General features: G+C 62.4%; 11 protein-coding genes across 11 annotated transcripts; 3 read left to right on the top strand and 8 right to left on the bottom strand.

The window, feature by feature from the left end:
• Window positions 1-615: 615 nt before the first annotated feature.
• LOC128745074 (glycerol-3-phosphate acyltransferase-like) lies at window positions 616-1266 on the bottom strand. Its single transcript, XM_053842052.1, has one exon. The coding sequence runs from the start codon at window positions 1264-1266 to the stop codon at window positions 616-618; it is 651 nt and encodes a 216-aa protein (XP_053698027.1).
• On the bottom strand, window positions 1263-2555 carry LOC128745073 (dihydroorotase-like). Its single transcript, XM_053842051.1, has one exon. The coding sequence runs from the start codon at window positions 2553-2555 to the stop codon at window positions 1263-1265; it is 1293 nt and encodes a 430-aa protein (XP_053698026.1).
• LOC128745071 (aspartate carbamoyltransferase) lies at window positions 2552-3445 on the bottom strand. The gene has a single exon (XM_053842050.1). The coding sequence runs from the start codon at window positions 3443-3445 to the stop codon at window positions 2552-2554; it is 894 nt and encodes a 297-aa protein (XP_053698025.1).
• A 40-nt stretch (window positions 3446-3485) lies between these two features.
• Window positions 3486-4892, bottom strand: LOC128745070 (glutamate--tRNA ligase 1-like). The gene has a single exon (XM_053842049.1). The coding sequence runs from the start codon at window positions 4890-4892 to the stop codon at window positions 3486-3488; it is 1407 nt and encodes a 468-aa protein (XP_053698024.1).
• A 278-nt stretch (window positions 4893-5170) lies between these two features.
• LOC128745069 (uncharacterized) lies at window positions 5171-6241 on the top strand. Its single transcript, XM_053842048.1, has one exon. It carries the CDS (start codon window positions 5171-5173, stop codon window positions 6239-6241), a length of 1071 nt encoding a protein of 356 aa, XP_053698023.1.
• A 2166-nt stretch (window positions 6242-8407) lies between these two features.
• LOC128745068 (Na(+)/H(+) antiporter NhaP-like) lies at window positions 8408-9842 on the bottom strand. Its single transcript, XM_053842047.1, has 2 exons — window positions 9769-9842; window positions 8408-9644 (listed from the first exon to the last, which is right to left on the bottom strand). Exons 1-2 carry the CDS (start codon window positions 9840-9842, stop codon window positions 8408-8410), a joined length of 1311 nt encoding a protein of 436 aa, XP_053698022.1.
• Window positions 9843-10940: 1098 nt separating this feature from the next.
• Window positions 10941-11651, bottom strand: LOC128745067 (endonuclease III-like). The gene has a single exon (XM_053842046.1). The coding sequence runs from the start codon at window positions 11649-11651 to the stop codon at window positions 10941-10943; it is 711 nt and encodes a 236-aa protein (XP_053698021.1).
• Window positions 11652-11701: 50 nt separating this feature from the next.
• Window positions 11702-13570, top strand: LOC128745066 (ATM1-type heavy metal exporter-like). The gene has a single exon (XM_053842045.1). It carries the CDS (start codon window positions 11702-11704, stop codon window positions 13568-13570), a length of 1869 nt encoding a protein of 622 aa, XP_053698020.1.
• A 77-nt stretch (window positions 13571-13647) lies between these two features.
• On the top strand, window positions 13648-14277 carry LOC128745065 (homoserine/homoserine lactone efflux protein-like). The gene has a single exon (XM_053842044.1). It carries the CDS (start codon window positions 13648-13650, stop codon window positions 14275-14277), a length of 630 nt encoding a protein of 209 aa, XP_053698019.1.
• A 715-nt stretch (window positions 14278-14992) lies between these two features.
• LOC128745064 (dITP/XTP pyrophosphatase-like) lies at window positions 14993-15610 on the bottom strand. Its single transcript, XM_053842042.1, has one exon. The coding sequence runs from the start codon at window positions 15608-15610 to the stop codon at window positions 14993-14995; it is 618 nt and encodes a 205-aa protein (XP_053698017.1).
• Window positions 15607-16137, bottom strand: LOC128745063 (ribonuclease PH-like). Its single transcript, XM_053842041.1, has one exon. The coding sequence runs from the start codon at window positions 16135-16137 to the stop codon at window positions 15607-15609; it is 531 nt and encodes a 176-aa protein (XP_053698016.1).
• Between the last annotated feature and the right edge of the window lie 149 nt (window positions 16138-16286).

The following is a 16286-nucleotide window of genomic DNA, read 5'->3' as shown; positions in this document are numbered from 1 at the left end:
CCCAGCGGTGCTTCGGTGACGATGCAGCCGCGTTCGGCCACGGCTCGATACAGGCTTTCATTTTCCGGCGGGTAAAAACAGTCCAGCCCGCCTGCTGCAGCTCCTATCGTCATGCCGGGGTGAAGCGCCGCCCGATGCGCCACGGAATCGATGCCGCGTGCGAGGCCGGATACGATCACGCAGCCTTCGAGTGCCAGAGCGCCGCTCAGACTCTCGGCGATGCGCAGCCCGCCTGCAGAGGCATTGCGGGCGCCGACGATGCCTATGGCGCGCTCGGAAAGCAGCTCGGCCCTGCCCCAGATGCTCAGGACAGGCGGCGCATCGGGAATGCGCGCCAGAAGAGACGGATAATCGCGATCGCCGAGAACCAGAAGCCGAGCGCCGAACCCCTCGAGTGTCGCCTCTTCCTCTTCAATCGAGTCGCGTGAGGGAATGTTGACACTGCCCCCGTCGCCCCGCCTTGCGAGCCCGCTCGGGCAGGGCGTAGAGGGCGGCGCTGGCCGTGCCGTGTTCGTTCAGAAGGCGTCTGAAATTGACCGGCCCGATTCCGCCAGTGCGGGCGAGACGCACCGTATCGATGCGGTCGTTGCCTGAGGGAGGGGGCGTCATCTTCTGTCAGATTTCCCGCTTCTTTTGCGGGGGCGGGTCGATATTGATCCGTGATTCCCGTCCCAGAAGCAGGCGTTTGATGTTGCTGGTATGGCGCAGCAGGATGATGAGCGTGAGAAGCAGCGTGGCAATGGGCAACGGGCTATGGACCGGCTGCTCGCTGAGCGGCGGCATCAGGAAAGGCGCCACCGCAAAAGCCGCAAGGGCACCGGCAGACGAGATATGCGAGAGCTTTGCCACCGCAAGCCAGACGATACAGCAGGCAATGCCTACCGGCCAGCACAGGGCGAAAAGCACGCCCAGCCCGGTCGCGACACCCTTGCCGCCACGAAACCCCAGCCAGACCGGAAAGCAATGGCCGATCACGACGCTGATGCCGGCAATGGCCATGCCGGTTTGCAGATCGGCATCGAGCAATAGACGCACCATCAGAACCGCAAGGGCGCCCTTGAACGCGTCGAGCAGCAGCGTGGCTGCGGCCAGACCCTTGCGTCCGGTGCGCAGCACATTGGTCGCGCCAATATTGCCAGACCCGATCTTGCGGATATCGCCCGCCCCGCCGAGGTGGCTGATCAGCAGGCCGAAGGGGATACTGCCAACCAGATAAGCCAACCCCGCGCAAAGCAGGAGAGGCGGTGTCAGAAACGAGGCGATCATGCCGCCTCACCACCGAAAACAGCCACGCCGTTCTTCCATGTGCCCAGAACCCGCCCCTTGAGGCGGCGGCCATCGAACGGAGTATTCTGGGCACGCCCGGGCTGCGCGCCCGCCTCGACCACCCATTCGGCATCGGGATCGAACAGGCACAGATCGGCGCTGGCGCCGTCGAGCAGCGTTCCGGCTTCGCTGCCCAACAGGCGCGCGGGGTTGCGCGTGATCAGGGCGATTAGCTGTGGCAGGGTCAGCGTGCCCTCATGCACGAGAGAGAGCCCGACACCGAGCAAGGTGGTCAGACCCGTTCCGCCAGCACTGGCCTGAGCGAAGGGCAGGCGCTTGTCGTCGGCATCCCAAGGCGCGTGGTCGGAGGCGATGGCGTCGATCGTCCCATCCGCCAGCGCCGCGCAGACGGCGAGGCGATCCTCTTCTGCACGCAAAGGCGGGGAGAGCTTGGCATAGGTACGAAATTCGCCGATCGCCTCTTCATTGAGCGCGAAATAGGGAGGGGCCGTGTCGCAGGTGATGGCCAGTCCGCGCGCCTTGGCCTGACGGATCAGGGCCAGACCTTCGCCCGTCGAGACATGACCGAAATGCAGTCTTGCGCCCGTCATCTCGGCGAGGCGGATATCGCGTGCGATCAGAATGGCCTCGGCTGCTGCCGGAATCTGGGCCAGACCCATACGTGTCGCGAGCGCCCCGGCCGTGGCCGTGCCCCCCTTGGCAAGGGAGGGGTCTTCAGGGTGCTGCACCACAAGGGCGTCGATGCCCTTGGCGTAAGCCAGAAGCTGGCGCATGCGCTTGGTGTCAGCGATGGCGCGAATGCCATCGGTGAAGGCCACAGCCCCCGCCTCGCGCAACATGCCGAGTTCAGCCATTTCCTCGCCGTTGCAGCCCTTCGTCAGCGCGCCATAGGGCAGGATGCTGACCAGACCGGTTTCTTCGCCACGCCCTCGCAGCAGACGCACGAGGGCGGGTTCGTCGATGGCGGGTTTGGAGTTCGGCAGGGCGGCAAGGGTCGTTACACCGCCTGAGACGGCGGCGCGTGCGCAGGAGGCGATGGTTTCGCGATATTCGAAGCCCGGTTCGCCGATGGCCACACGCATATCCACCAGGCCGGGAGACAGAACAGCGCCCGTGCCGTCGATGACCCGGGCGTTTTCCGGCTTGCCTTCGGCGCCAGCCTTGTCGCGACCGGCAATACGCCCGTCTTTGACAAGCAAGCGGCCGGAAAGAGCGGTTCCTGCCTCCGGGTCGATCAGACGGACATTTTCAAAAACGAGATCGGTCATGACGCTGTCCGCATGCGTGAAAGACGGTCGAGAACGGCCATACGCACAGCGACGCCCATCTCCACCTGTTCCTGAATGACGCTCTGCACCGAGTCGGCCACGTCTGACGCAATTTCGACGCCGCGATTCATCGGTCCCGGATGCATCACCAGCGCCCCCGGCTTCGCCAGCGCAAGGCGACGGCTATCGACACCATAGAATCGGAAGAATTCGCGCGCGCTCGGCACCAGACCGGCGCCCATGCGCTCGCGTTGCAGGCGCAGCGTCATGACCACATCGGCGTCGCGCAGTCCGCTTTCCATATCGTGATGGATCGACACGGCGCCGAGAGAGGCCATGGCGGCAGGCACCAGCGTCGGCGGGCCCACGAGACGCACCTTGCTGCCCATGGCGGTCAAAAGATGGATGTTCGAACGGGCCACGCGGCTATGACCCACATCACCGCATATCGCGACGGTAAGACCGTTCAGCGTGCCCAGATGACGCTTGATCGTCAGCGCATCGAGCAGGGCCTGTGTCGGGTGCTCATGCATGCCGTCACCGGCATTGACCACGCTGGCCTCGACCTTTTGCGCCAGAAGGGCAGGCGCGCCCGATTGCGCATGGCGCACGACCAGAAGGTCGCAGCGCATGGCGTTCAGCGTAGCAGCCGTATCGAGCAGCGTCTCGCCCTTGTTCACCGAAGACGTGGCCACCGTCATGTTGATGACATCGGCCCCGAGACGCTTGCCCGCCAACTCGAAACTGGTGCGGGTGCGGGTGCTGTCCTCGAAGAACATGTTGATAACGGTGCGACCGCGCAGCGCATCGCGGGGGGCAGTGCGCGAGCGGCTCAGCAAGGCATAATTCGCCGCGAGATCGAGAAAAGGCGTGATCTCCTCGGCGCTCATGCCTTCGAGGCCGAGCAGATGGTGCTTTCGGGCGAGCGTGTCAGCCATGCGCGATCGCGGCTCCTATACGGGCCAGAACCTCGTCTCGGCCAAGGGCTTGCAGGGTCAGATCGATGCCGGGCGAAACCGTGCTGCCGGTCATGGCGGCGCGCAGGGGCTGCGCGACCTGACCGAGTTTGATGGCCTTGCTTTCGGCAAACTCACGCAGCGCACCGTCGATGGCGGCCGCCTCGAAAGGCTCGACCAGAGCGAGCGCCTGAGCGACACCGCGCAGCACATCCTTGCCTTCTTCCGAAAGCTGCTTCTGCGCCTTGGCGTCATAGGTGAAGGGCAGGGAGCGCCCGAGAAAAGCCGCGCTATCGGCCAGCTCGGTCAGCATCTTGGCGCGTTCCTTGAGCCCCGGCATGAGGGTCAGTACGCGCGCGCGCAGCACGTCATCGACCGTGATGTCCTCGCGCTCTTTCAGACGCTCGATCACGTCGTCGGTCAGGCGGGCATTATCGGCCTCGCGCATATAGACGCCATTGAGATGGGTCAGCTTGACGTAATCCATACGCGAGGGCGAGCGTCCGACCCCATCGAGATCGAACAGGCGGATCTGTTCTTCGCGGTTCAGGATCTCGGCATCGCCATGACCCCAGCCCAGACGCAGCAGGTAGTTGCACAGCGCTTCCGGCAGAAAGCCCTCATCGCGGAACTCCACCACCGACTGGGCGCCGTGACGCTTCGACAGCTTGGCGCCATCGGGGCCGTGAATGAGCGGCAGATGGGCGAAATGCGGCAGATCCCAGCCCATGGCGCGATAGATCATGGCCTGACGAAAGGTGTTCGTCAGATGGTCGTCACCGCGAATGACATGGGTGATGGCCATGTCATGGTCGTCGCAGACCACGGCATGGAGGTAAGTCGGTGTGCCGTCAGAGCGCAGGATGATCAGATCGTCCATTTCGGCATTGGCCACGCGGACCTCGCCCTGGACCAGATCCTTGATCACGGTCTCGCCATCGCGCGGCGCTTTCAGACGCACGGCAAAAGGCGCGCCTTCAGGGGCTTCGGACGGGTCGCGGTCGCGCCACATGCCGTTATAGCGAGGCGGCTGGCCGTTCGCGATGGCGTCTTCGCGCATCTGTTTCAGCTCATCGGCGGTGCAATAGCAGCGATAGGCCAGACCCTTGGCCAGCAATTCCTGCGCCACTTCCGTATGGCGCCCCTGTCGCGTGGACTGGAACACGGGTTCCTCGTCCGCCACGATCCCCATCCAGGCCAGACCCTCGAAGATCACATCCACCGCGCGCTGCGTGGAGCGCTCGCGATCCGTATCCTCGATTCTGAGCAGGAATTGCCCGCCATGGTGGCGGGCGAAAAGGAAATTGAAAAGGGCCGCACGGGCATTGCCGATATGCAGCAAGCCGGTGGGAGAAGGGGCAAAGCGTGTGCGAACGGTCATGGCGGCTCCATAGCACGATCGAGCCCGTCACACTACCTGAGCGCGCTTTGTTGAGCGGGCGATCACACGCTTCATCTTGATCCGCCTGAAACACCTGAAAGGGGATGAAAGGGGCGCGCTCCTTTGCGGGGAGCTGGGCAGCGCGCTGTAGATGCGGCTCGGCGCTGCGGTTTTGTTCATGGGGCTCTGCCCCATACCCCGCCAAAGGGCGGTCGCCCTTTGGGAACCCGTTTGCTGGGGGATTTGCATGGGGTGGTATTCGATGTCACGGTATCGATATGAAAAGATCTTTTTCGTATAAGCTTCTTGTTTCTGCTGCGCTCTGTCTGGGGAGTGCGGTGCCCGCTCTGGCGGCGGATCCTGTTGCGCCCAAGGTGATTATTGTCGCCGGATGGGAAAACGGCGCCGATACGGGCGATGCACCGGGCGAATATCAGGATTGGGTCGAGCGCGAGCATCTGAACGAGTCCGTGACGGTGCGCGGCGTGAAAGAGCCGATTCTGCGACGCAATGCGCAGGGGGTATACGGGTTGGTGCTGCGTTCGGGGCCGAGCGAGTTGATGGCGCTTGCGCTCGATCCGGCTTTCGATCTGAAAAAGACCTATTGGATCTTCACTGGCATTTCGGGCGTCAATCCGAATGTGGCGTCGGTCGGCAGTGTGGCCTGGGCGCGCTGGGTGGTCGATGGCGATGCGCTGCGTGAACTGGATGATCGCGCCATCCCCAAGGATTGGCCCTACGGGCTTTATGCGATCGGTGCGGACCGCCCCAATGCCCTGCCGAAAGACGCCAATCATTATGGCTCGGTCACCGATGTGGCGGAGCTGACCAAGGCCTATCCGCTCAATCAGGGTCTGGCGTGCTGGGCCTATGATCTAAGCAAGGACGTCAAGCTGGCAGACGATCCCGAAATCGCCCGCAGGCGCAAAGCGTGGCCTGCAACTCTGCCTGCGAGTAAGCCGCCCATGATCATGATGGGCGAGACGCTTGGCGCGTTACGCTACTGGCATGGCGAGGCGCGTAATAACTGGGCGCAGGACTGGGTGAAGCTCTGGACGAAAAATCAGGGTGTTTTCGTCATGACCAATGAGGAGAGCCAGACCAACCAGAAGGAAATGCGGCTTCTGGCGAAATGGGGCTTTGTCGCGCCTGACCGCATCATGGTGTTGCGTTCGGGGTCTAATCCGTCCATGCCGCCGCCGGGCGTGTCGCTTACCCAGTCGATGGGCGATGAAGGCCCCGGCCAGAACGTCGCTTTCGACAATAACGAGCGCGCTGGTGCGCCTGTCGTTGCGGAGCTGGTCAAACACTGGGACCATTACCAAGACCATGTTCCCACCGCCCCCTGACACGTCCCAATCAAGGTTTTTCAAAGGGCGACCGCCCTTTGGTGGGGGATGGGGCAAAGCCCCATGAACCCTGCGCGCATCATAGCCAGTCTGGAGTCCCGTCTCCTCTCTCAGGGCCGCGCATTGACGGCATGGCTCCCCGTCGCCTGGGCCATGGGAAGCCTGCTCTATTTCCTCCCCCGTTATGAGCCTGGATATGGACGAGCGAGTGCCTGCGCCGCTCTGGGTCTGGTGGTGCTGGCACTTGGCTGGCAACGCCTGACGACACGCGGGCTGGGTTTTGCGGTGCTGATGGTCAGTTTGGGGTTTCTGGCAGCGCGCAGTCAGGCCTGGCGTCAGCCGCCCATGCCCGCCTTGCCTTCGCTGGCTGTGACGGTGCAGGGCGTGATTGCCGATGTGACGAGCAGCGGCGAAGAGGGGCAAATGCTTCACCGCCTGCGTATCCGTGAAGCCGTGTTCGAAACCGGGGTGGATATCGGCATGGCGCCGCTAAAGCGCGATCTGCTGCTCTTCACCCATGACGATCAGAATTATGCACCGGGCATGGTCGTGCGCCTGCGAGCGGTGCTGCGCCCGCCTGACTGGCCTGACTTTCCGGGCGCGCGCGATCACCAGAGAGAAGCGTGGTTCGATGGTCTGGCCGGAACGGGGCGCGTGCTCGGTGTGCCTGACATCGTGCAGGCCCCGCAGGGCTACGCGCTGGGGAGGTGGCGTCTACGCATTGCAGGGGAGATCGGCCGTCATCTCTCGGGTCAGCGAGCCGCTATTGCCTCTACTCTGCTGGCCGGTCATGGCGAAGGCATCAGCCAGCAGAGTCGTGCAGCTTATGCAGCGTCGGGCCTTGCCCATATTCTCGCCGTTGCCGGACTGCATCTGGGGTTGGTCATGGGGGCGGTTTTCGTTGTGACAAGACAGGCGCTGGTGCTCTGGCCCTGGCTCGGGTTGCGTCTACCCTGTCGTGAGATCGCGGCCCTTGCCGCCTTGCTTGCCGGGGTGATCTATGTCGCGCTGACCGGGTTTCATCTGCCCGCCTTGCGTAGTCTGGGCATGGCGGGGCTGGCGACACTGGCTCTTCTGAACGGGCGGCGCGTGCTGTCGATGCGCTCTCTGGCGCTGGTGGCGCTCGTGCTGCTGATGGCCTCGCCCGTTCTTGTGCTTGATCTCTCTTTTCAGATGTCGTTCGCCGCCGTCATGGCGCTGATTGCCGGTTATGAGGCGCTACGCCCCCATTTCGTCAGACGCGCCGAGCAGGGAAAAAAGAATGGGATAGGGTATCATCTGGCCCTGCTCTTCCTTACGAGCGCGCTGGCCGGGGGGGCGACCCTGCCTCTGGTTATGGCGGGTTTCGGCAGTTTTCAGCCCTGGTTCGTGCTGGCCAACCTCTTGGCAGTGCCGATTGCCGCATTCTGCGTCATGCCTGCAGGACTTTGCGCGCTGCTGCTTATGCCGCTCGGTTTGTCAGGAGTGCCGCTCTGGGTCATGGGGCAGGGGATCGGTATGATCTCTTTTCTCGCTGAGCGTGTCGCGGCCTTCCCGCTGGCGCATGTGCCGGTTCCGCGCATGGCCTGGTGGGGGCTGATACTTCACATGGCCGGATTGGCTGGATTATGCCTTTGGCGGGGGCGGGCGCGTTTCGGGTTTCTGCCGCTCATTGTGTTTGGCGTAGCGTCACCCGTTTTTGGTAAAACCCCTGTTCTGCTGGTGTCCCCCGATGCTGGCGTGATTGCTTTTCAGGAAGATCGCCACTGGGTGGCCGGGCCACATAAAGGGCTCGAAACCCGCGTTCTCGAGGCATGGCAGCGCGCCTGGCCCCTGCCCATGATGGCGAGTGCCGCCAGTTCCACCTGCACAACGACTGGCTGCACTCTCCTGTCGCATGGTCAGCCTGTCGTCATCTGGTTCGCGCTGCCCTCCCCTGAAAGCCGAGGCTCGGCTTGTCAGGGAGGTATCTTTATCGTCAGCGCCGTTCCCTTGCCCGAAGGCTGCCATCCAGGCGGTTTCATCGACCGCTTTACCGTATGGCGCGATGGGGCAGTTTCGGTAGGGGCGAAGGGAGATGGCCTGAAACGCATCTCCGATCGCTCGTGGCGTGGCGCACGGCTCTGGGTGCCGCGTGTCGGTTTTCGCGGCGTGCCGAACCTGCCTCTGGCGCAGGCAGAGTGAGGGCTATTTGCTCTTGGGGTAGAAGTGCAGGGCCACGCGCTCCATGCTCAGCCCCTGAACCAGGATGGTGAAGACGACGATTCCATAGCAGATAGGCGCCAGAATATCCTTCATAGGCCCTGCGGGCAGGGTGAGGGCGAGAGAGAGCGAAATACCCCCGCGCAGGCCGCCCCAGGTCAGCACCGCCAGCATACGCCCGCGATCTTCTCCATAGAGATGGATCGGCAGGATGGCGAGAAACACGCTCAGCGCACGCGCGGCGATGGAAAGCGGAATGCCAAGAAGCAGCGCCCAGAAGGCGCGCAGGCTCGGGATGGCTGCCAGCACCTCGAACCCGATCAACAGGAAGAGAAGGGCATTGAGGATTTCATCGACCAGCGTCCAGAAGCTGTTGAGCTCTTCGCGGGCATGATCGTCCATGCTGATTTTGGCACGTTCGCTGCCCAGGCACAGCCCGGCCACGACCACGGCGATGGGGCCGGACATTCCCAGCGCATGGGCCAGGCTGAATGTGCCGGCGGCCAGGCTGAGCGAGACCAGAAGCTGAAGATGACTGTCCCTCGCTGCGCGAAAGCAGAGCAGGGCGACCAGCCCCGCCACGAAGCCCAGAGCCGCGCCGCCGACGGCTTCCATGCCGAAGGCTTCCAGCGCGTCGAGAAGTGTCAGATGTTGGGCCTCGCCCGTCACCAGCGTCATGGCCATGCCGAAAATGACGATGCTCACCCCGTCATTGAAAAGGCTCTCTCCGGCGAAAATTGCCTGAATCGGCCCCGGCAGTCCCAGGCGCCGCAGCATACCCACAACCGACACAGGATCGGTCGGGGCGAGAATGGCACCCAGCACGACACACCACAGGAATGGCACGGGCAGACCGACCTGCGCCATCACCCAGTACATCGCACTCCCCAGCATGAACACGGCGAGGATGGTGCCCACGATGGCAAGAAAGAATACCGAAAATTTCCGGTCCATCAGATGGCGTGTATCGACCTGCAATGCTCCGGCGAACAGCAGGAATGACAGCGCCCCGTCGAGCAGATTGCCCGGCAGATCGGCCGAGGCCAGAAGCGTCATTGGCAGGGTGTGCAGATCGACATCGGGCAGGGCAAGGTCCAGCCCTTTCACCACGAGCGACCCGATCATGGCGATGAGCAGAATGCCGATCGTCATGGGCAGGCGCAGCAGCTTGTAGTTGAGAATGCCGCAAACGGTGCAAAGCGTCAGCAGAATGGCAAACAGGCTGAGTGAGGACATGAAACCTTCGATATGTCAGGAGCCGGGCGTCAGAGGCGGGCGATCAGGGCGAGGATAGGGCATTGTAACCCAAGAGAACGTGAACGCACCTCTTTCGTCGAGACACTCACATTATGTCATCCCGACAGGCATGATGAGCGGCCTCGTGCGCAGCAGGACTCGTTTGTGCCGGATACGCCTGCATTATCCTTGTCCCTCGCAGAGGACGGAAAAAGAAGGGTAAGCCTCATGAAGTCTGCCAGGAAGATTATTGCTCTTGCCTCTCTTGCGCTGACTGGTCCCCTTATGATCGGCCCCATTCTGATTGGTCATGCCTTTGCAACGCCCAGTACGGCTCTGCTGCGGGCCTATCATGAAAAGCTCAAGGCCATGGACCTGCCTCCCGGCTTCGAGGACATCATTCAGGATCCGAAAAATATCGGTCAGATCACACTGGCACCGCTCTTTGATCGACCCTTCGTTTGTGGCGAGCATCCGCAGGGTCAGCTCATGACAGCGGGTGATGCGCTCGGCACGGATTGCATGGTCGTGGGCGGGGCGTCGGATGCCGGAGGATATAACCGGCTCTACAAAGGCACGGGGGAGAAAAACGAGGATTGGTATGCATGGCAGGCCCCCGTCCATGCGCCCTTCGATGCCGTGGTGACATATGTGCACGTCAATCCGGTAACCAATCAGCCTGGAACCATGGGTAAACCGCCTGCGAGCGTGATCCTGTTCAGGCGTCATGATGGCGTGATGGTCGCCTATGCCCATGTGCAGGATATCCGGGTCAAGGCGGGCGATCGGGTGAAAGCGGGCGATGTGGTGGCCGTGGACGGCAATAACGGGGTGGCGCGCAACCCGCATGTGCATGTCGGCGCCTATAAGGGCACACAGCCGCTACAGATCAGATGGGATCTCGCCGCCATGGGCGCTGTAGAGGCCTTGCGCGCCAATTAGGTTTGTCTCCGGTCCGGTCGGAATGCCAGATCGGAGACACCTCGTGCTTAAAATGTTCAGACGCCTTCGAAGAGCGTGGCGCGATATTTGGCGCCCAGAAAGCGATGCTCGCGAACCTTGCGATAGGCGTCGCCGTCATACCAGGCGAGCGCTGCCTCACGATCGGGGAATTCGACCAGAACGACGCCTTCGGGTTCAGACCCTTCGAGAGCCTGCTGTGCGCCATAGGCCGCCAGAATCTTGATCGGATGGCCCTTGAAAGTATCGTGGACGAGGCGCGAATAGGTCGCCATCTCCTCGGGGTTCAGCATCTCTTCACGGGTAAAAACGATATACGTGCTCATGCAAGCTCTCCTTTTCGATCCAGAATCTGGGTCTTGAGCGGGAAAAGACAAGGCGTGAAGGCAACGCAGCGCCAGCATTCGGGGCTGAGTGCCTTGCAGACATAGCGCCCATGCAGAATGAGCCAGTGGTGCGACGGGCGCAGCATGTCGGGCGGGATGCGCTTGATTAGCCCGTCTTCGACAGCTCTTGTGGTCTTGCCGGGGGCCAGCCCGGTGCGATTGCCTAGCCTGAAGATATGCGTATCGACCGCCATGGCGCTTTCACCGAACATGACATTGAGCACAACACTGGCCGTTTTGCGCCCCACCCCTGCCAGAGCCTCCAGCGCGGCCCGGTCGGCGGGGACGTTTCCCTCATGCAGGGCCAGAAGCTGTTCGGAGAGTTTGAGAACGTTCTTCGCCTTGGCGCGCCAGAGCCCGATGGTACGTATATGCGCGGCAATACCCTCTTCACCGAGCGCGACCATCGCGGCTGCATCGGGTGCGTCGGCAAAGAGTCCCGCCGTGACCTTGTTGACCGATTTATCGGTCGCCTGCGCCGAAAGCACCACCGCGACCAGAAGCGAGAAAGCATCGCTATAGTCGAGTTCGCTCTCGGCATCGGGATTCGCCTCGGCGAGCGAGGTAATGAAATCGCGCGCCTGGGCGCGTGTCATGGCCCGTCTGGCCGAGGGAAGAGACATCAGAACCGTTTCGTCATGTTGCATAAGAGCGCCTGAGTCCCCACAATAAGCGCTTCCCGATCAAGACTTCCAGTATGCCCGCCCGGTCGCATCATCCGGCGGAGGAGCTTTCTTTCGTGTCCGATACCGACCAGAGCGCCCGGAAAAAGGGTGAGAAACAACGCGACATTGCCTTTGTCGATATCGTGCGCTTTGTCATGCGCCGCTGGTTGGAGCATCCGGCCTTTCTGACGCGCACCCTCATGGGCATCGCGCTGGCCACGATTGCGGATGTCGCGACCCCGGTGCTTTCGGGGCGCCTTGTGACCGATATTTCGAGCCATGCGGGCGGGGCTCCGCATGATGCTGGCCAACTCGCGCTGCGCAACGACGCCCTGCTGATGGTGGGCGGGCTGATCGCGCTGGGGCTGGTCGGGTTGCTCGGACGCCGGTCTTCCTATCTCGGTATCACCCACCTGAGCCTGGCCATCATGCAGCGTGCCCTGTCTCAGGGCTTTGCTCGCGTGCAGCGCTTCTCGACCGACTGGCACGCCAATAATTTTGCGGGCTCCACAGTGCGCAAGCTGACGCGTGGCATGTGGGCCATCGACACGCTGGACGATACGCTGCTTCTGCTGATTGCGCCTGAGGTTCTGGTCCTGACCGGGACCACACTGGTGCTGGCCTGGCACTCGCCGTTCATGGGCGCCGTCCTTGCCCTTTCGGTTGTGCTGTTCACATGGCTCTCTGTCGTGCTCACCCTGCGCTATGTCGCGCCCTCGGCGCGGTCGGCTAATCGCTGGGACACGAAAGTGGGCGCGGCGATCGCCGACGCTGTGACCTGCAACGCCGTGGTCAAGGCATTCGGGGCGGAGCGTCGCGAAGAGCGTCGTCTTGCGCGCGTGTTGAAAGCCTGGAGCGGCCGTACGTCGCGTACTTGGATCAGGGGCACCAACAGCGCCAATCTTCAAGGTCTGGCCTCGCTGGCAATGCGTATGCTGCTGGTCGCGCTCATCGTCTGGCAATGGTGGCAAGGCAAGGCTGGTCCCGGTGACGTGGCCTATGTGTTGACTATGGTGTTTCTGGTGCAGGGCTATCTCCGCGATCTGGGTCAGCAGGTCAGTCAGGTCCAGCGTTCGGTAAATGAAATGGAAGAGCTGGTCGCGATTTTCGATCAGGCGCCGGGCGTTCAGGATAGCAAGGGCGCCAAGAAAGCAGCGTTTACAACGGGACGCGTGCGTTTCGAAAACGTGACCTTCCAGTATGCCGGTCAGGACACGCCACTCTACGAAAATCTCGATGTCTCGATCGAGCCCGGGTCGCGTGTGGCGCTGGTGGGGCCGAGCGGTTCCGGCAAGACAACGTTCACCAAGCTCATACAGCGCCTTTACGACACGAATGAGGGGCGCGTGCTGATCGATGATGTCAGTGTGCGCGACGTCACGCAGGAGTCGCTTCGAGCGCGCATCGCAATCGTGCCGCAGGAACCGATGCTGTTTCACCGCTCGCTGGCCGAAAACATTGCCTATGCGCGTCCCAGCGCGACACAGGCCGAGATCGAGCGGGCGGCGCAACTCGCCAATGCGAGTGCCTTTATCGAGCGTCTGCCCGAGGGCTATGCCACGCTGGTTGGCGAACGCGGGGTCAAGCTTTCGGGGGGCGAGCGCCAACGCGTTGCCATTGCCCGCGCCTTTCTGGCCGATGCTCCGCTGCTGATTTTCGACGAGGCGACTTCGAGCCTCGACTCCGAGTCAGAAGTGCTGGTTCAGGACGCGATGCACCGCCTTATGGCCGGACGTACCGTCATTGTCGTGGCGCATCGTCTTTCCACGGTCATGGAACTCGACCGTATTCTCGTCTTCAGCAAGGGAAAGCTGATGGAAGACGGCACTCATGGTGCACTGGTCCAGCGCGAGGGTGGCATATACCGCCGCCTGTTCGAGCTTCAATCGCTCGAGGGCTGAGTGCGGTGATGAAAAACGCATGAGGCATGGTAATCTGCCATTCTGACATCTGACCTGGGAGAGGATTGGCTTTTATCATGACCATGCAGACCTGGTGGCTTTTCGTGGTCACGGTTTTCTTCATCTCGGCAACGCCGGGACCGAACATGATGCACGCCTTGAGCCGTAGCGTTCAGGTCGGATTTCGGCGCAGTGTTGCGGCCATGGCCGGGTGTATCTCGGCACTATTGCTTGCGCTCGTGCTGTCGATGGTCGGTATCGGCGCCGTGTTGACGGCCATGCCGCGTCTGTTCGACGTAATTCGTTATGCGGGGGCGGCCTATCTGGTCTACCTTGGCATCAAGGCGTGGCGGGCAGACGATGCGCCTGAAACAGGCGCCGACAACACCCGGCCTGAAACAAGGGCCAGCGGCTGGAGCCTTTACCGCAATGGTTTTCTGGTCGGGATCAGCAATCCCAAATTACTGCTTTTCGCAGCAGCGTTCTTTCCGCAGTTCATCGATCATCATAAGCCGGTTCTGCCGCAATTCGGCATTCTGCTCGTGACCTATCTGTTTTCCGATGGGTTCTGGCTATCGCTCTATGGTCTGGGCGGCCATTCGCTATCGCGCTTTCTGAGCCGCAGACCTGTCAGACGGGCTTTCAACCGTCTGACCGCCATCGTTTTCGTCGCGTTCGGCGTTGTTATCTTACGTGCGAAGGCCTGATTGAGCCGCGCCATGGCGTGCGCTCAACCCGGTCAGGGTAACTGTCACGGTGTCGGGTGTCGTGCCGATATCTTCCACGACATGAGCGCCGGTACGAAAAACGACAGGAATGGACAGGGCCTTACGAGACAGATGTAGCTGGCTCTGCGTCCCGTTGACCATGGTGGCGAGTTGCCCGTCGGGAAGGGTCTGTAACCCGATATGGGCTGTATGTGTCGCGTCGATCGTGCCTATCGCCACACCATTGGCAGGCGCATTGTCGATCATTCCCCGCAGCACTACACGGTCGCCATCGACAACCAGTCGGAGCAGGGGCGCGTTGTCGTTATCCGGGCCGAGTTCGGCCAGAACGACCTGACTCGATTTGGGAAAGCGATCGATATGCAATGTCGCATCGAGTGCGGCAGGGGCGTCCTGCACACGCCAGATGTGGTTTTCCGAAAGCTCTGTGCGGGGCTGGCGGGCATGGTAGGCTGTCGGTTTGCGTGCGTCGCTGCTCAGCGTCATGCCACCCGGAACCAGACGATAGGACGGGCTCGAAGCAGTAGCCAAGGTTGAAGCGGGCTGCACCGAGATGCTGAAAGGCCGCGTTTCACGCAGCTCGAACCCGGTCGGGTCGAAAACCGGCGCGGCGAACGCCATCGCCATGAAAGGAGCAAGCGCACAGGCAGCGAGGAAAAACGGGCTTGTCTTCATGACGAGAACTCCGGGTAGATCAAACAGGGTCGGTGTCGACGCAGGTTTCCAGAAACCGGGCCAACGCGCGACCGCGATGACTGGTCGCATTCTTCTCATCGGATGAGAGTTCGGCAAAACTGCGGCAATCGCCCTGTGGGATGAACATGGGGTCATAGCCATGCCCATGATCGCCACGCGGCGGCCAGCAGAGAGTGCCCTCGCAGCGCCCTTCGGCGAAGCGGGTCGTGCCATCGGGCCAGGCGAGGCAAAGCACGGCCACGAAAGCCGCCTGCTTGTCCGATGAGTCGCCCATTTCGTCATGCACGCGCTGCATGGCGACTTGCATATCGCCACCCGGCCCGGCCCAGCGTGCCGAATAGATGCCGGGGCGTCCCTCGAGTGCTGAGACGCAGAAACCGGAATCGTCCGAGAGGGCGGGCAATCCAGTCGCCTTCGCCGCGGCCAACGCCTTGATGGCAGCATTGCCTTCAAAGCTGCCTGCCGTTTCTTCCGGCTCGGCCAGGCCGAGTTCGCCAGCCGAGACGATCTCGATACCTGTTGCGGCCAGAAGTGCGCGAAATTCGACCAGCTTGCCCTTGTTATGGCTGGCGAGCACGATGCGCTCGCCCCTGTTCAGGCGCCGTTCGCTGCTCATGCAACGCTCTCGAGTGCGGCGCGCTGGATCTCGAACAGACGTGCCGTGCCGGTCTTGGCGAGTGCCATAAGGGCGTTGAACTCGGCTTCGCTGAACGGGGCGTCTTCAGCGGTGCCCTGAATTTCGACGATGCCGCCTTCGCTGGTCAGCACGAAATTCGTGTCTGCCTGGGCAGAGCTGTCTTCGACATAGTCGAGATCCAGCACCGGGCCAGCTTCGGTCAGGCCGCAGGAAACGGCGGCAACCTGCGCACGCAGAGGCGAGCGCTTGAGCGTGCCAGCCTTGATCTGCTTGTCGAGTGCAATGGCAAGGGCGACCCAGGCGCCGGTGATGGCGGCGCAACGCGTGCCGCCATCGGCATTGAGCACGTCGCAATCGAGGGTGATGGTCATTTCGCCAAGGGCGCGCAGATCGACGCAGGCGCGCAGGGCGCGACCAATCAAACGCTGGATTTCCTGCGTGCGGCCCGATTGCTTGCCTTTGGCGGCTTCACGATTGCCACGCGTATGGGTGGCGCGGGGCAGCATGCCGTATTCGGCGGTGATCCAGCCCTGACCCTGACCGCGCAGGAAGGGCGGCACGCGGTTTTCGATCGAGGCGGCGCAAAGCACTTCGGTGCCGCCAACGCGGATCAGCACCGAGCCTTCGGCATGGCGAGCGAAGCCGGGCTCGATCG

This window comes from Sabethes cyaneus, unplaced genomic scaffold, assembly GCF_943734655.1.
Source record: "Sabethes cyaneus unplaced genomic scaffold, idSabCyanKW18_F2 scaffold_26_ctg1, whole genome shotgun sequence".
NCBI classification, from domain to species: Eukaryota; Metazoa; Arthropoda; class Insecta; order Diptera; family Culicidae; genus Sabethes; species Sabethes cyaneus.
The sequence above is the reverse complement of the archived record's forward strand: the minus strand, read 5'-3'. Positions and strand labels throughout refer to the sequence as shown.